This window comes from Rhinolophus hipposideros, assembly GCF_964194185.1.
Source record: "Rhinolophus hipposideros genome assembly, chromosome: 9".
NCBI classification, from domain to species: Eukaryota; Metazoa; Chordata; class Mammalia; order Chiroptera; family Rhinolophidae; genus Rhinolophus; species Rhinolophus hipposideros.
Genome location: NC_138055.1, coordinates 86459294 through 86477456, shown reverse-complemented (window position 1 = coordinate 86477456; position 18163 = coordinate 86459294). Strand labels below are relative to the sequence as shown.

The following is an 18163-nucleotide window of genomic DNA, read 5'->3' as shown; positions in this document are numbered from 1 at the left end:
AATCTATCACATGGGGATAATAAAACTATCTGGTAGGGTTTTATAAGGATGAAATAGATTGATACATGTAAAATGGCTTGCCACAGTGCCTGGGACATATGAACTGCTCAATACATGTAGTTGAGACTGTTTGTTTCCTTGATATTATTCTTGATCTGTTTCAGGGCAATATAAATTGATTTAACCAATAATGTATGTTCCCATAGTAGGCATTTAACAGAGGCCTTCTGAAGGGTTGTAATTTAAGAACATGATGAAGAAAACCAGTATGTCATTACTAATGCATTTCTAAATGGAGAACGATAGACTGGTAAGAAGTTATGCTAATTGGTAACATTTCTTATACACAAAATGTAGACAAAATTATTCATTTCTCTTTTACTATTTATGTGAAATTGTAAACTGGTTCATTTTTGCTCAGTTTTATATCAAATGCCTATCTACGTTAATAACTAATGAAAGAAGTTAGGCTGACTTCTCGATCCTGGTGCATTTCCTGCTGTATTTAAGACGCAGACTTGTAAATATGGCCTGAAGATCAAGAGGACTGAATAGCACTGTTGTTTGTCACAGGTGGAGATGTTGTTACATGATTAAGAAAAAAAAGGAAAAAAATGCTATGTTCTCAAATATTAGGAGATTTTCAAGAAACAAATTACATGTCTGAGATTAGAAGGCTAATGGAGGTATGATGATATGAAATAGAGATACAACTTATTATTAAAACACTTTGAAGATCCTTTAAAATTATGAAAGAAATAAAGACCCTTCCCCTCCCAAAAAAAAGGTAGATCTGATTCAATCTAGTTTCAGTTTTATATTGGTTCTTTAAGTTAGTTAATGGTAGCATAAGCAAACGTGGGGATTTCCATAGAGGAGCAGGACTGACTGTGTGCCATTAGCATCTGACGTGTTGTCATTTATTTGTTAGTTGAATAATTGTCTTGGTTTCTGAAGGGAGATTGAAAAATTATTCAGGCTAACTAATGCCTGAAGATCACCCTAATAATTACTTAACTGAAACTGCTCCCTTCTCACCAGGGATCTTATTCAAGTTTAGTAAAAAATGTAATTGGATTAGATTTTGCACTCACAAAGCAAAGACTGTTAATTAGAAGGGGAGAGAGGTAGTGTTGTAGAACACAGCAGAAGCAGTGTAAAACAAGGGGCTGTGGTGAGATACTACACAAACCAACGAAATTACGAAGGTAGGTTTCCCACAATGCTGAGCACAAAATATTCACATGGTAATACTCTAAAGCAAGACCGTTTCTTCTGGACAGGTTCTTTTTTTTTTTAATTTATTAGTTTCAGGTGTACTAAGACAAGGTAATACTTAGACGTTCATCATTTTTATCCCTCTTAATACATCTATTTAGATCAAGTTCTCATTTTACAGAGGAAGATGCTAAGACTCAGAGATAGGAAGCTACTAATTGGATCTATGACAAGAGTTCATGTTTTTAATAACACTTTTCCACTGCTGTACCTTTTATATGAAACAGAGCACAGGAGGGCAGTAAAGCAAGTGGGTGGACCCTGGAATCCGACTGCCCGAGTTCAGATCCTGGCTGTGCCACTAACAAGCTGTGTGACCTTGAGCAAATTACCTCTCCTCTCTGAGCCTTCATAGTTCACTCTGAAAAACCACAGAATCATAGTACTCATTTCATAGGATTGTGTGGATTGAAAGTGATAACAGGTAAAGCCCACGGTGCATAAGTAAGTACACTTAATAAAATTATTTCTCCAAAGTCAAAACATCAAAGACCAATCTGAAGAGATTCGTATGAAGAAAGGAAAAAAAAAAAAACTACTGTATGCAGATCATAAGTTAAAGTTAAAAAGGAGTTAGCAGGCTTCATTAATTTCTCTCCTTCCTTTTTCTCCTAATATATGTCACCCCCACCCCTTTTATCTGTGCTGGTAGTCACCAAAGGGAAATTCAGACAAAATGTTCTTATTTAATAGATCAGAAAGGCACTTAAGTCTGTTTTACATTTGTTTCCATAGTGCTGCTGACTATGTTAGAAATTATAACATGAAAATTAGAAAATTTTAACAATGTTAGAAAATTATAACAGTGTTTCTTTGACAGTGGCGATAAGAGAGGAGCTGCCAGAATTACTGGCAGCCAGGCAATGCCAAAGCCAAAACATTCCTCAGAAGTGTTTACTCAGCACAAGCCTTTGCATTGCCACTGCTGTCTGCCTGCTTACCTGTCACCTCTGGTTTTGAAAACACAAACATCCTTGTATGCTTTTCAAAGGATTCTTTGGTAAACAAGGGATATATCTTTTTTGTTTTTCTACATAGAATTCAGGCTGCTTTGAATTCCGTACTATTTCATTTACTTTGTTCAGCAGTAGAAGCCGAATCGAGAAAGGCTAGGTTTCTTTCTGGGAGACCTTCACACATCATTACATCCTACTCTTTTTCTTGAGGATTTGGATCCTTTATTCTCCTGGCTCAGGGGTGTAAAGTGTTTTCACAGTCAGGAGAAATATACGTCCCCTCCCTGCAGCTAATGCATCTGGGGATGGACTTTTCCTGTTGTTTGGAGAAGCTGGGATAGAGGTGGGGAGGCCGGTTGTGAAGAGGAAGCTCTACACGGAGGGGGTTGCCAGGGAGACCCGTGGGTTCTGCAGTACAGGGGTACAGACTCCTTCCCCTGCTGAGCTGCTTGGTCGGGAGAAAACTAGACCACTTCTGTTCCATGAGGTTGTCTTTCCCCAAGCGGTGGGTTGCTCTGCTGTTTCCCCACTCTTAACTCTCACCACCTCCCCACCGAAAAGGTTTATGGAAGCTTAAGACTTTGAAAAGACAATCGCAGACCCTAAAGAGTAGGATGGGACACCAGTGGGGCATCTTCCTATCCCACGGGGAGAACAGAGGTCCTTTTAAGGTGGTGAGTAATCCCACTTCAGTTCTCCATCCCTGCAAGGTCGGCCCCAACGTTCAACTGCAACCTTTTCCAGCTCAGAGTTGGGCAGGCACTGGAGACCAGCTCCTCTCCAGGTCTGGAGCAGAGCGGTGCAGCGGCCTGGGGAGGTGGGGAGGTGGGGACGCCCCACCCGGGGAAGAAGGCCCTGGAGCTCAGCTCGCCGGGAGCCGGCCGGGGACCCCGCGGCCCGCGCGCCCCCGCTCCGCCCCCGCGGAGGCCCCCACCCGCTCGCCGGCCGCGGCGCACGCGTGTGCGGGCGGGGGCAGCGTGGCGCTCCCCGGCGGCCCTGCGCTCCTTCCCGCCCAGTCCCTCCTCGCGCCCATCCCGGCGCGGACGGTCCCGGCACCATGCGGAGGGTGAGTGAGCCGTGACCCCAGAGGCGCGAGGGGGCAGGTGGCGAATGTGCCGGCGGGCGTGAGAGCGCGTCCCGCCCGCTCCAGGCCGCCGCCGCAGCGGAGCGGAGAGCCTCGCGGGGGAGCCGGGCGGGCAGCGCTGGGGGCGAGACGCAGCCTCTCTGGGCTGCAGCCGCCGCCTGGCGGGAGAGCGCCGCCTGACGCTCTGCGGGGAGCAGGCGGTGCCGCGGGGTCTCCCCCGCCGGAGGGCTCCCCCCCGCCGGAGGGCTCCCGGCCCTGCGCTCCCTGCGGCGGCGCGGACACGTCGGGGCTCCCTGCCCGCGCCCGCGCCTCCCGGGGGCGCAGTGGGGTCCTTCCCAGCACCCCCACCCCGAGCTTTTAGGGGAGCATCTTCGCGGGCCGCTCGTGCCGGCTCGGCCCCTTCCTCCCTGCGTCCTGCTGCTCCGCGCCTCGCTCCCCCCTGGGAGCGTCCGGACTCGGGAACTTTGCGCTGCTCCCGGGCGCGGGGGGAGGGCTGCTCCCGGGCGCACGCCCCAGGGAGGGCGGGCCCCGGTCGGAGTTCGGTGGGTGACCGGCGGAGGGGGGGTGTGTGTGTTTCGGGGCGGTGGGCCTCCCCCCTGGCTCCCATAAATACTCTCGATTCTGGTATTTGGAAGGAACAGGGAGTGTGAACTAGAGTCCCTCCTGGGCCGGAGCGAGCCGGGCGCGCGGGCGGAGGGGCGCCGCGCCGAGTCCCGGGTCAGAGGGGGTCTGCCCCGTGCGCTGGGGGGCGCCCTCGGCGGCCGCGGCTTCCCAGAGCAGGTGTGCAGGTCCTGCCCCTCCCCGCCCCTCCAGCCAGCGCCCTGAGTGGAAAAACTCCAGTTTGCAGGCTGAACTGCAGTTTATTCCACCTCGAGGCACAGCCTGGGGGGTTGGTGCTGCTTCTTGTCAGGCCCGAGAGCACGCGCACGGGCCCTGCGCCCCTGGATCTTGCCTGTCTGGGGGGTGGGAGCTAATCCACACACAAATGTTGGTGATTTTAAGTTACCAATCCCAGCGTGCTGTTCGGATTTAAACCTTGGGGACGGACGCTGCTTTAATCAAATGCAGGACAGGGTAGAAGGGAGTAGAGGAAACTTCAGGAAGTCCAAGTATGCACTTTCCCAGACCTCCTACCCAGATGACAGTTCAGGTGTCAAGGAAAGGCTGTTGGGTGTTTTCTAAAGAGACCGGGCTGAGAAGAAGCCAGAGCCTGCGCATTTCTCTGGGTTGGACTTTGGGCTTGCCCTGCTACTAATGTATGTATGTGCCTATGGCTTTAGACACCTGAGTGGCCCTGTCAAAGATTTCTTCCTCTCAGCTGTTTGGTTGCTTCAAAGGGAGCTCTGGCCTGTGGTTTTGCAGATCGTGCCAGAATTAAATCTTCTGCTGTGTGGGGGGGTGGAGGGTGGAGGTGGGGACAGTGGTATTTGGAGTGAGTGTACAACAAGTAGGGATTGGCCCAGCTGCCACTGGAAAGTGTTAGGGAGCGGACATGGAAATTTACCTGGCTCACCTTTTGGATTTAGTCCAAATCTGCTCAGGTGTTTCTGGGGAGGACAGGATTTCAGCCAGGCTGACCAGATAGTTTGAATGCCTAACATTGGTTGAAGCAGCAGAAATGGGAACTGGCAGGGTTGCTTGTTTGCATTCCAAATTCAGGGGTCAGTAACCTCCTTTTACCCTCAGTGTCACCAAGGTAATTAAGGAAGGCAACTGGGATGGGATATGTAGGCCTAAGTAAGGTGTGTAAGAGAATCAAAATTTGGAGATGGAGATGGTTTAGAGAACAGGTATACCTCAGAGATACTGTGGATTTGGTTGCAGACCACCATAATAAAGCGAGTTATCACAATAAACTAGGTTGTAATCTTTTTACTGGGAGGATCTTGCCTCCAGTCTGTAAAAAACGCAACACCTGTGAAGTGCCATAAAGTGAGGTGCAATAAAACGAGGTATGCCTGTATGGTAAAATGTGATTTATGTACTGCCTGCTTTGGGCTGAAAAGAGATGGATGCTTGCTAGAAATGTAGATTCCTGAGCTCTACCTCAGGTCTATTAAATCAGAATCTCTGGGACTAAAGCTCAGCAATTTGCATTTTAAAACACCCACCACCACGAGGCATATGTATAAAGCACCTACTATGTGTACACACTGTTTTAAGGAATAGTGCAGTGGGGAGATGAGAGCCAAAAACCTGTTTTCCTGAAGAAGGTTACATCCTAGTTGAGAAATCAGATAATAAAGAAGCAAGCAAATATGCAAATAATTTTAAATAGTGATGAGTGCTATGAAGAGACTAAAGCAGATAATGAAATGGGGAGTGACTCATGGCATGAAGTCATTTTAGTTTACGTGGTCAGGGAAGACATTTCTAAGGAGCTGACATTTGAACCATGAATTACATGATGTAAAGAAGACATCTATGTGAAGGTTTGGGAAAGAGTATTCCAGACTAAAGAACATCAAATGCAAAGGCTCTGAGGCAGGAACGGGCTTGGCCTGTAGAGAAATATTCCGAAGCAAAGTGGAGTATGCAAGGTGGAATGAAACGAGTTTGGAGAGACAGGTAGGGACCGACTCCTGTAGGGCCTTGTTGGCCATGGTAAGAAATTTGGATTTTAACCTAAATGCAGAAGGATGTTATTTAGAGAATTTTAAGCAGAAGAATGGAATGATGTGATCTGGTTTATTTTTTTTTGAAGATCATTTTGCCTAGAATGTATAGAATGGATTGTGGAAGGGGTTATGGTAATAGCAAGGGAGACCATCTTTATGTGCAGGGCTGATGGAGACAGGTGGAGAGTCAGGATGATTTTGGAGATAGAGTCAATTGAGCTTGCTGATGTGGGAGGAAGGGAGAGGTTGGAATGCGCTAATCTACACCTACGATTATTAATTGGTGTGTGCTGGAGAGGAAGAAGGAGGGGGGGGAAGAGAAGAGGGCGAGGGGCAAGGAGAAAGATGGTTAGGCCTCAGCTGGAATGCCCCCAATGATAAGAGCTGATATTTAGTGAACATATCTGTGTACCTGGTACGGTGGTACATGTATTATTAGCAAGAGTGCTGTGAAATAGTAAGGCTTGTCAGCATTTTACAGGTATGATAACAAGCTCAGAGAGCTTGAGTATGTTGCTCAAGGCCATTCAGCTAAGTGTTGGAGTTGAGATTTGTGCCTGGGTTTGCCTGACTCCAAGCCCTGCTTTTGGGTTTGCCTAACTCCAAGCCCTGGGTTTGCCTAACTCCAAGCCCTGCTCTTGGCGTTATGCTTTGGTACCCACAAACTGCCTACTTCTGCCCAGGTCATTTCTGGCTCTGGAGAAGCAGATAATTTGGCAAATACATGTGTCAACTTTCAACTGTTATAGATCAGTAACTGTAGATAGGTAACTATTAGAATAGAAAATAAGTTCTCTTATTTGGTGTTCCTGAATGAAAGAGAAGGTGCATCGGGAATGTACAAAGTAAGAGTACAGATGGTGCCCAGTAATTGGGTTTCTCGGAGGAGAGGCTAAAGTGGTGCGTTGCCACTCTTCCCGGCTTTGAACTTCATGCCGTTGACAACCACAGAAGCCACGTGCTGGATTCTTCTTTCACCTCTTCACACAGCTAGCTAATGTTCTCTTCTTTATTTTTGCATCCAAAATGAGCTCTTTCCTACGCAGAGCCAGAAGTTTTAGAGGATTGGTTACTTAAAAAAAAAAAAATTGTTTGTATTAGAAAGAGTTAGAAATCAGTTGCGGAAAAATAATTAGAAAGGCTGCTATCATGTATTGATGGCTTTCTCTGTGCCAGGCATCTGTTGCCTCCCTTCATGTTCATAACAACCTTTTAAGTTAAAATTAATAGGTGATACATTTACACAATATAAAATTCAAAATTTGAAAAAGTTTGCTGTGAAAATTGTTCTTCCTGTTCTGTTGCCCAGCCAGCTGGTTCCCTTTCCCCAGAAGTAACTGATGTTAAAGCCATTTGTTGTGTCCTCCCACAAATTATGTATGTACAAGCAGTTGTATATTCGTAGTGTTTTCCATAAAAATGTAAATGTAAATGGTAGTATGTAAGTGTAAATGTTTTACACACAAATGGGAAAGTAGCATGTAAGTGCATTGTGCCTTTTCCCCTTGGATATAAGATTCGTATTTGTAGATCTACCCAGTTTTTTTTTTGATGGCTGCATATGGAATACCTTTATATGGATATACTAGAATTAGTTGTTTCTAGTCTTTTGCTATTATCAGCAGTGCTGCAGTGAATAATCTTATATCTACGTGATTGTACACATGTGCAAGTATATCATGTGACAAATTACAGTAGATTCCAGGGTCAAGTGATAGGAATATCTTCAGTTTTGTTAGGGGAAATAGCATAGTACAGGGGATTATTCCATAAAATCTCCGAATAGAGCACAGACTTGGAGCTGGATTGCCAGGGTTTGCATCTTGACTCTGCCGTTTAAAAATTGTGAAAGTCGCTTAACCTCTCTTTACTTCTCTGTTGCCTGATTTTTAGAATAGGAATAATAATAGTACCTACCTAATAGGATTGCTGGGCAGTGCCTCCGTTTGTGTTGCATAACAAATCACCCCCAAATTTAGTGGCTTAAAAACAATAACTATTTTACCGAGCTTATGAGTCAGTAGGTAGGCTGGGAAGCTCTTTTGGTCCAGGCCAGCCCAGCTGAACTCTGCTGGTTCTTTCCTGCTTCTGTGATCACCTGCAGGTCCATCGGTAGCTGGAGGCTCTCGGATGGCCTCACTCACATGTCTGGTAGTTGACAGGTGAGTTAGTCTTTAGGGACGTCATTTGGGATGGCATGTGATTTCTCAGGCTCTAGCCAGGTAGCTCAGGTCTCTTCACGTGGTGGCCTCAGGATTCCAAAGAGCAGCGAGAGATGGCAAACCTCAAAGCACAAGCAGTTTTCAGATCTCTGCTTATGTCACATTTGCTGTTGTCCCACTGACCAAAGCAAGTGTCACGGCCAACCTCTGAGTCTGTGGGGGAGGGGAGTCTCCCAGGACAAGGGTGTAGTCAGGGGAATCATTGTCGACATTCTGCTGTCCACCACAGAAACTGAGTAAGTTAATATTTGTAAAGTGACTGTTACAGGGCCTGCCACATTGCAAGTGCTCTGTAAGTTTGTTAAATTGAAAAGAGAAAGAAAAAGAGATGGCCAGATTGCCCCCCACCGGCCATGTGGGTGCCTGTCTCCCCGTTTCTTCATCGGAGAAGCAGACGTTATCTGTGCAGAGAAAGATGTCTTGTTTCCATTTTGCAGATGAAGAAGTGATGCTCAGAGATGTGAAGGCATTCTTCCGATGTTACAGGCCCCACAAGAAATGTGAATCCTTTGCCTATAACGCACCTCGGCGTGTCTTGCCACTCTAGACAGAGGTTTGATTTCTGTGTTTCTGATACCTCCATCCATTGCTCTCCTGCTTGCCCTCGCATTTCATGCCTCTCATTTCCATTTCCATTTGGATCTTATTAGGTTGGGAAGGATCTGTCATCTGTTGAAGTCTTTAATAGTGATTTTGATTTCAGCCTGGCCTAACTGAATTACAGTGTCTCTGAAGGGGGTGGGCTCTGTTACATTCGTGAATGGACAGTAAGGGGAAACCTGTTTTAAATTGAGAAGACAGATGAGTCTGGCCTTATTCTGTTTATTCTTGCTTCCTTTCCATTTCTTATGTCTTTTTGCTTCACTTTCTCCCTTTTTAAAGAGTTCAGGAATTCCATTCCCTAAGGGGCAGATGTGAAAGTGGGAGACATCATTTCTCAGTGGTTCAGGATTTGGTATCTGGAGACAGATTCCATGTATTCAAATCCCACTCAGCCGTTTACTGAGCTCGGGATGGTTCACCTGCATTAAAGAGTTTTTCTGAGGTCTGAATGATAATCTGTTCAAAGTGCTCAGTTATTATTACGTAGATTACTTTTGCTTCTGTTCTGTTTGCTTCTGTCCTTTCTGTTCTGTTTCACAGCCCTTCTTTTCAAACCTATTCCTGTGCCCCTAGATACATCTAGCGTTTCCTGAGCCCTTACTCTCAATGCCTTACATATAATTAGCTCATTGAGTCCTCACAGCAAACCTATGAAATAAGTGCTGTTTCGTTCCTACTAGGTATGTTCAAGCGAGGAAGCTGCACACTGAATGCCTAAGTAGTTTGCCTAGCATACCACAGGTAATAAATGAGGGAGCAGGGATTTTAAGCCAGGCGTTCTGGCACCACAGTGTGTGCTCTTAATGTTTTTGCTAAAAAAAAAAAGAAAAAGAACAAAGAAAGAAATGGGAAGGAAGGTCGGGGATTTAAAATTGAAAGCTTCTGCCCTAGGTATACTGCGGGGGAACTCACATGCACTCTTCGTCCTTAGCAGTAGCTGAATATACCCAGCTGTGCCTTAGACATAAATCCCAACACAAAAAATCCTTATGCCAAAAGCCTTTCCAGCTCAAGCATTGTAATCCTAACAAGATTTCATGCATTGTGCTTCCTTTGCAACTGAGGTATGGCACTGTGGAAAATACGTGGGGCTGTTTTCAAGGTTTGAAAATCGAGCTGGCTAGTTCTCAGTCTCGCCACCTCTTGCTGCTTTTGATGGGCCACTGCTCTGGTGGCAGACGATGTTTGCCAAAGCGTCAGGAGACTAAATCATAAAGATTGCAGTTAATAGATAACTTTCTGAATTTAGAATTGTGCATATCTTCAAGTTGAAGGAAGCCAGTGACTGAGGCTGTTTCTAAGCTTTGTTTGCTTGTAGACTAACTGTGATGGGGTGACGCTCATCACATATTTAAAATGACCCTCCTACTATGTGCAAGGCATCCACTGGAGCCAGCAGGCTCGTAGCCTGGTCTCCTCATCCAGTTTGTAGCCTGAGGAGATTGTTAAGCTGTTTCATGAATTGTGCTGTGATGTTTTAAAGGAAGAACAAATTGCTAGGGGTTGGTAGTGGGAGTTCCTGACCTCCAGACAAGGTGACGTTTCGCTGAGCCTTCAGGGCGAGCAAGGGCAGCCAGGGAAAGAGGAGGAGGGCTGCGTTCCAGGTGAATGAACATGGGCAGAAGGGGGGCGTGGAATGGCATGTTTCAGGAAGTGAGATGCATTCAGAGTAGCTGCATGGATAGAGAGCAGGAGTCATGAACGGCAGCAGTTTAGGTTGGGAAGGTAGGGAGAGGTCAGATCCTGAAAGGCTCTGTAAGGCATGTTGAGAATTGTCCTAAGGGCAACGAAAAGCCATTGAGAGGCTCTAAACAGATTTTGAAAATCAAGTATTTGTTTCCAAAGGATCCTTTGGACACAAGGTGGAGAATGGACTGGAGGAACAAGACGGGGGTAGGAAAACTGTTAGGAGGCTATTACAGTAATCCGGATGGCGTGGACTAAGGCAATGGTCAGGGGAATGGAGAGACGTGTTCTATTTAAGAGGTGTGTAGTGGCAGAACCAGTAGGACTTGGTTACTGAGGCCATGTGGAGGACAGGGAGGAAAGGGGTAAAGATTCCCAGGGTGTGTGGTACTGCCGTGGCAGGAGATCTGAAACTCTGGACGGAAAAGCGAGGGGTGGAACTTGGGAAGCTGGCTTCTGTTTTGTACACATTGAGTCTGAATCACCTGTGACTCATTGAGTAGCGACATCCAGAGCAGATGATTACAGCGTGTCTGTAGCTTAGGAGACAGTTTTATTTAAAGATATAAACTTACAAGTTATTGGCATATAGGAATAGTAATTGAAGCCATTGGAGTTATAAAACACCACATAGAAAACGTATTTAGAAACAGTGGTTCACAAAACCTGCTGTACATCAGAATCACCTGGAGAGCTTGTTAAAAATGCAGAATCCTGAGCAATACTTCCTGAGCTGCTGATTCAGTGGGTCTCTAGTCAGAAACCAGAATCGCCATAGCTGGAAGAGTTGACAATATGCATGAGCTACAACGCAGCCATTTGCCCCTTAGGTGTATGTCTTAGAGAATCTCAAGCTCTCGGTGACCTATACTTTTTAAAAAGAAAATATTTAATGTATAATAAGGTATAAAGAATAATACATTGACATCCATGTATCCACCACAACTTAAAAATTAAAAAAAAATTAAGATAGACTGTAGTATGTTTATGAAACAGAATACCACTCAGACGTAAAAAGGAATAGACTACTGTATATGCACAAACATGGATGAATCTCAAGCTAAAAGAGTGCAAACTATGTGATTCCATTTATGTGAAATTCTAGAACGGGGAAAACTAAGTTATGATGCTAGAAATCAAAACAGTGTTTGCTGATGGGTGTTGACTATGAAAAGGCATAAGGGAAATTTCAGGGGTGATGGAAATGTTCTTGATATGAGTGTGGTTTACATGGATGTAGGATGTATACATTGGTCAAACTCAGTGGACTGTACACTTAAGAGCTGTTTCATTACATGTAAATTGCACCTCTATTAAAGACTCTAAGACAAAAACCAAATCAATAGGGATGGAGTTCTCCTAGTTCTTTTCCTTTCCAACCACAGGTAGCCTCTGTCCTGAACTTAACATAGCAGTGCACTTTAATACTTTTATTACATATGCATATATCTTTAAGCAATACATGCTATTAGTTTGCATACCTTTAAACTTTATATCATATGCATGTGTGTATGAATGTATGTATTGTGTAATTTGCTTTTTTGCTCAACATTACATATTTAAGATTCAGCTATTTGATACCAGAGCTTATCATGCATTTTTAGAGCTAAGTATATTCATATACTGGAATACCACATAATTAAATTATCCGTTCACTTTTGCCACTGCTGTTTCAAAACAGTACTGCTATGGTTTTGTGTATCTGCTTGTTTGTGAGTGCTAGGGCACTTAGGGGTGGCGTCGTGGGGCTGCAGGATAAGCATACTGTCAATTCTACTAAATATCGCCATAGTCTTCTCCAAAGAGATTTATTAGAAGTCTATGAATGGGCTGTATTTTTTTAATTTTTTTTTTTTTAAGATTTTATTGGGGAAGGGCCACAGGACTTTATTGGGGAACAGTGTGTACTTCCAGGACTTTTTTTTTTTTTTCCAAGTCAAGTTGTTGTCCTTTCAATCTTAGTTGTGGAGGGTGCCGTTCAAGCTTCAAGTTGTTGTCCTTTCAATCTTAGTTGTGGAGGGCGCAGCTCAGCTCCAGGTCCAGTTGCTGTTGCCAGTTGCAGGGGGCGCAGCCCACCATCCCTTGTGGGACTTGAGGAGTTGAACCAGCAACCTTGTGGTTGAGAGCCCACTGGCCCATGTGGGAATTGAACCGGCAGCCTTTGGAGTTAGGAACACGGAGCTCCAACCGTCTGAGCTACTGGGCCATGAATGGCTTGTATTTTTACCAAACACTTGGTACTGTCAGACTTAAACTATTTCTGCAAATACGACAGGTTAGAAATATTACGGTTTTAATTTGTGGTTCCCTGACTAGTAGTGTGGTTGAACATATTTTTATGTATTCATCAGTCGTTTGAGTTTCCTTCTAGGAATTACCTGTTCATATATTTTACCCATTTCTTTTGGATTATCTTTTTCTTACTGAGTTGCAAATATATTTTTCCAGTTTGTGTCTTTTAAAAAATATATTATTTTGGTGAATTTTAATGTATTTGAGGTTACCTATTCATTCCTTTGTGGTTTGTGCTTTTTGTTTCATAGGGAATCCTTCATGTGTGTAGACTAAAGATATTATGTTTTCTAATAAGAGTTTCAATTTGGCCTTTATCACTATATTAATTAAATTTAGTGTATTAAGTAGTGTATTAAGGTAGGGATTCAGTTTTTTCCCCATATAAATAATCAATTATTCCAACAAAACTTATTGAATGCCTATCCTTTCCCACCAATCGACACCTTTGTCATATATCAAGTTTCCACATGTGGATGAGTCTATGGCCTCTGTATTCAGATCTTAGTTACTACTTATTTACAGTAAGTTTTGACATCAGGTTGGATCACCCCACTTATTCTTGAGTGTGTTTAAATATTTAATTCATTGATGTTTCTACTGCCCAGAACAATGGCAGGCCTATAGTAGAGGCTCAGTAAGTACCTATGGAATGACTGAAGGAACATCATCTGGTATCAGATAAATAAATAGCCCAGGAGTTCCCTGCGGTGCTGGACGTCGTTTTACCTTTGGGGAGGAGAGGAGATAGTCGGGAGCACTACCTCTTGTTTCCACTCTCCTTTGCTCTCTGTTGCCTTTTGTCCCTTCTCGTTCAGACCAGAATCTTAAAGAATGAATCCTCAGCAAGCATAGCTGTATGGCCGAGGCCAGAAAGTACAGTGTGTGGTGAGAGTGGAACTGCTGCTGACTGTGACCTTGGAGGTTCTGATCACAAGTTGTAGACAGCTCTGTGAGGCCTTTTGAAGTCTAGCCAATAACTGGGCCCTTAAGTCTTAGAACTAGGACGGAGGTCATCTGAAATTTGGTCTTCTATGCATGTGAACATCTTTATTTTGTAGGCTAGTGTTGCTTCAAAATAGACTTCTTTCTGTAGATTAGTTCTTGGCATGTTTTGTTGGTAATAAAAAGAACCACCATACACTTAATGTTTGCTGTGTGTAAGGCATTGTGCTAAGCAATTCGCATATATACATTTCGTTGACTCTTCAAAACCATCTTTTTTTGTTGTTTTCCTTTTTGCCGCGGCAATATTTATTCATTCTTTCATTCATCTAACATTCTTGAGCTTTTGGGCCGAGTTTGGGACAAGGACTGCCAAAATACACAGCTTCTGAGCTCCAGGAACTGAGTTTAGTGAGGAATAGACTTTTAAATAAATAGTTACCATGCAGTGTAATGATTGGATTAACAAAAGCATACCCCAAATAGAGCCTAGCAAGAGCATGATTAACTTTGGGGGGCAGGAAAGAAGAGTTGTGGTGTCAGGAGAATCTAGGAAGATGGTTTTAAGTAGAACATGACCCCTAAACATACCCTTCAAGTTCTGTCTGTTCTCTCATGCTCAGTCTGATGACTTTGACCTTCTTCTGGTCTGTCCTCAATGACCATGTCTTCCTCAATGACACCATGACCAATAGGTGTTTTCTTTCTGTCCTTGACTTCCTTAACTCCTAATTTAAAAATTAACTTTTTAAACACTTTATTGAGGAAAGATTTACATATTATAAAATTGATCAGTATTAAGTGTATAATTCAATGATATTTAGTAAATTTGCTGAGTCAAAACCATCATTTAAAATATTAACCCCATTTGACAGGTGGAAATGGGGGCTCGTGAAATGAAGTGTCATATCCATGCACATCCCACTAAGTAACCAGAAGAGCTGGAATTCAGACTAGTGTCATGTTTTGGTAAAGCATTTTCAAGTTTTCAATAGGAAAATGCGCCTGTGGAGTTCATTATAAGGGCACCTTCATTATTACCTTGGAATCTAAGGACTAGGTTTGTTATAAACTGGAAGGTGTCATTCACAGATTGTTTAGGTAAAAACACTGGGAAAGAGGACTGCATTAGGTATTGTCTGAAATGTGAGTAAAATACTTTGAGTTGAACCAACATACAGAACCAGCCAAACAAAAATCCAACGTCAAAACATTAAAAAAACAAAAAAATGTTGAACTAACAATCAACGTGTGTGATAAAACCACAAATTAAAATAGATATGTTGATAATAAACCACTCTGCTTACTTGTCTTCTAACCATTATGCTTAGTATTTGGCTTTTCAGGGTATTTATAAACATTAATTTCCTAGCAGAGAATATTTTTTTATTCCTACCCCCAAGCAAGCGGTGACATGGAATAGTCTAACAGGCCGTTCACCGGAGCGAGGCTCTCCGCTTTTTCCAGTCGGAATTCCGGGGTTCAAAATGATCTAACAATTGAATTAGCTGACAGGTGTAACGATAGCAAATACTGTATAATTTGTGTTGCTTTTAGAGACGGCAGAAGTGGGGCTGCTGACAGTGCGCTGGAACTGACTGCACTCAGAAAGACCACCTTGTGTCTCCGTGGAAGGGAGGAGACAGCGGCCTCTGCCTTTCTGTTTTGAATGATTGTCTACATGCTGCATTTCTGGTTTTTGAATATTAATGCTGGGAAATTGGCAACAATGCTTGAGATATTTGTTGACCGGGTAGAGCTCTCCATTCCTCAATAAAAGGAGGGCTCAAACACCCCATGCACAGGGCTTTGCTGGACTAGGACGCTCAGCTCCTCTCTTCATACATCCATCATTCTGATAATGGAATTGAATGTGCAGAAACCCTTCCCTGCTTATGCTCCCCCCCAGATCAGGCAACCACAGGAACCGCCTCAATTCAATATTGGGACACTCAGGCAGAGATAACCAGACCGCGGCACGCTTTTTAGGTCAATATCAAAGAAAATATATCTGAGATGATTCTAAGTTCAGTATTTTATTTCATATTCTGCAAATGAAGGCTAGATCAGAATCAGTTTTCAGGAAGCAACCTTAACACCTCCCCTAAAACAGGGACTAACAAACTTTTTCTTTGAAGGACCAGATAGTAAACATATTGGGCTTTGAGGGTCACAGGACTCTGGTCATAACTACTTAACTGTGCCATTGTAACGTGAAGGACACCGTAGAGAACATGTAAAATAAATAAGTGTGGCAGTGTCCCAATAAAACTTTATTTATGTACATTCAAATTTGAATTTCATATAATTCTCATGGCATAAAATATTCTGATTTATTTTCAATCATTTAAATGTGTTAAAACCATTCTTAACTTGTAGGCCATGAAGAACAACAACAACAACAAAAATGGGTTGCAGGATTCGGCCTGTGGACCCTAATTTGCCGGTAGCATTAGAGATTCTCCTGTTACAGGTATGTCTGCAACTTGTTTTCCTGTGTTCGAACCAACCTTTCTGCCATAGCCCATCCTCATCCTCAGTGGGTTATGCAGAGCTACACAGACAGAAAACCAGAAACTCATCCCCCAAATATTTCAGTCTCCTGCCTGCCTCACTTGCTGCCTCCTCATATACCCACACACACCCCTACCTATCTTTATTTGATGTTCATGTCACCCTTTCCTAATTACAAGGAATCTTGTTGCCATCCTTTGGGATCCTGATAAGTTATTACATTAACTAGAAAATGAAAAATCTGCATCAAAATAAAGATAAACCAACTGGCACTCAGCAGAATGTTATAGAAATTAGTAGTAAGAGTATGGATATTACTTTATTTGCAGAAGTGGGTACATTTGTTTTCTATCTTCCAATAATTTCTCATTACAAGTTATAAAATGAAATTACTTTAGAATGTTACATACTGTGTATTCTACAAGTTTATTAAAGTTCCGTTTTAATAGGTATTTTTTTAGTGCTTATATAGTGAAAAGTGGTTAACTGGGATACAGATGGTCTTTCCAGGCAATGGACAGATGGAGAATTGTTCAGATGTACTGCAGTTATTAGTTGGTCAGTTGCATGGATACTCTGAAATGAGACCCAAGATCAAGTCACTAGTGCTCAGAAATTTAGTGCTCAACTAGTGGTTCAGCAGAGACAATATTATCTACTGTGGTATCTGAACTGAGGTCTGACACATACAGGTGTGTGATCTCGGACCACTCTGAGGCTCATTTTCCTCCTATGAAATGGGGATGAAATAGTTTATGTGAAGGCACTTCTTGTAAATTCTGAAGTGCTGTCCATATGAAAGCTATTACTGTTATTTGCTAAGTCTGAATGCAGTTCTTTGTTCATGGCTCACAAACCTGGAAGGTTATTAGAATCATTTGTGGGTATAGTGGCGGGGAGGAGCATCAGGAAAATACAGACTTCCAGTCTTATCCCAGACTTACTGAATCAGAATCTCTGTGAACAGACCTAGAAATCTATATTTCTAGCAGATTCCCTAGGTAATTATGATGTGTTTGGGAAATTCCGTTTTGCTCATAAGTCTCAGTTGATGGACGTAAGAAAACCAAATACTTCTCTCTTAACCCTCGATTGGACTTTCCCCGTAAAGGTTCATGCCATTTTTCTTCAAAGACAATAAGGGACTAGGAAGAGAGAGAGAGGGTCAGGAAGAAGAAGAATTATCTTCCCTTTATTTTCTTGGTTGTGTCTGCTGAAGCAAGTAGAAATAGAGAGAGAACTGGTGTTTTGATGTGCATCCCAGTGTCTGAGCCCAAATTGTGTTTCTCCTCTGTCAGCTCCCCCTCCGCAGTCCTGAGATTTAGTGTTGTTTTCACTTTCTTCTGTGCATTGAAGCATGTTTGTGAAAGAGCATGAGATTCAGTGCACTACGAATGTACAACAGATTGACAATATCCTTCCCAGTTTTGCTTCTCAAAACTCGTCACTGAAAATGTTTTTTCGTGTTATTTCTGGAAATAGCACAATTGTAATGTTGGCACATAGAGATCACAAACACAAAAAGAATCTCAGTAGTACTAAAAAGGTAATCTGATTCTGAATTTCTCACATTTTCTGCATGGCCACTAATTTACATATGAGTAGTTGTAGATTTCAAATGAGTGAAAGCACCACCTCCACATTGACAGCCCAGATTGTTTTCAACAGTAGAACTCATTAGTATATACATACACACAAATGCTCTCTTATAGTAGTTTGAAACTTGCTAGTGTTGGGGAGACATACGAAGCATTCCCCTGTTTGCAAAAGTCCTTCCACAGATACCAGCTATTGGCTGTTTTCCAGGTATTAGAAACTTATGTGAGATGTAGCCTCACAGCCTTTATCTGAGAAGTTTGCAGGCTTCGTAGGAGTTGGTCATGAATATGTCAAATCGTATTTCCATATTCACTTTAAAAGACAATTTTTTTCCATGGAAAAATATACGATTGATGTATCTACTCT

At 43.1% G+C, this 18163-nt stretch overlaps 1 protein-coding gene across 2 annotated transcripts in view; it reads left to right on the top strand.

Annotated features, from left to right (window-relative positions):
• The first annotated feature begins 3183 nt into the window (after positions 1-3183).
• The window catches only part of TMCC3 (transmembrane and coiled-coil domain family 3), a 245547-nt gene continuing 230567 nt past the window's right edge, over positions 3184-18163 (top strand). The window contains exons 1-2 of one of the 2 annotated variants that reach the window (XM_081061187.1): positions 3184-3300; positions 16064-16157. In XM_081061187.1, coding sequence (XP_080917313.1) covers positions 16092-16157 — 66 coding nt within the window. In that variant the 5' untranslated portion in view covers positions 3184-3300; positions 16064-16091. The remainder of the gene's footprint in view (positions 3301-16063; positions 16158-18163) is intronic. The other variant, XM_081061188.1, reaches the window with a different exon arrangement.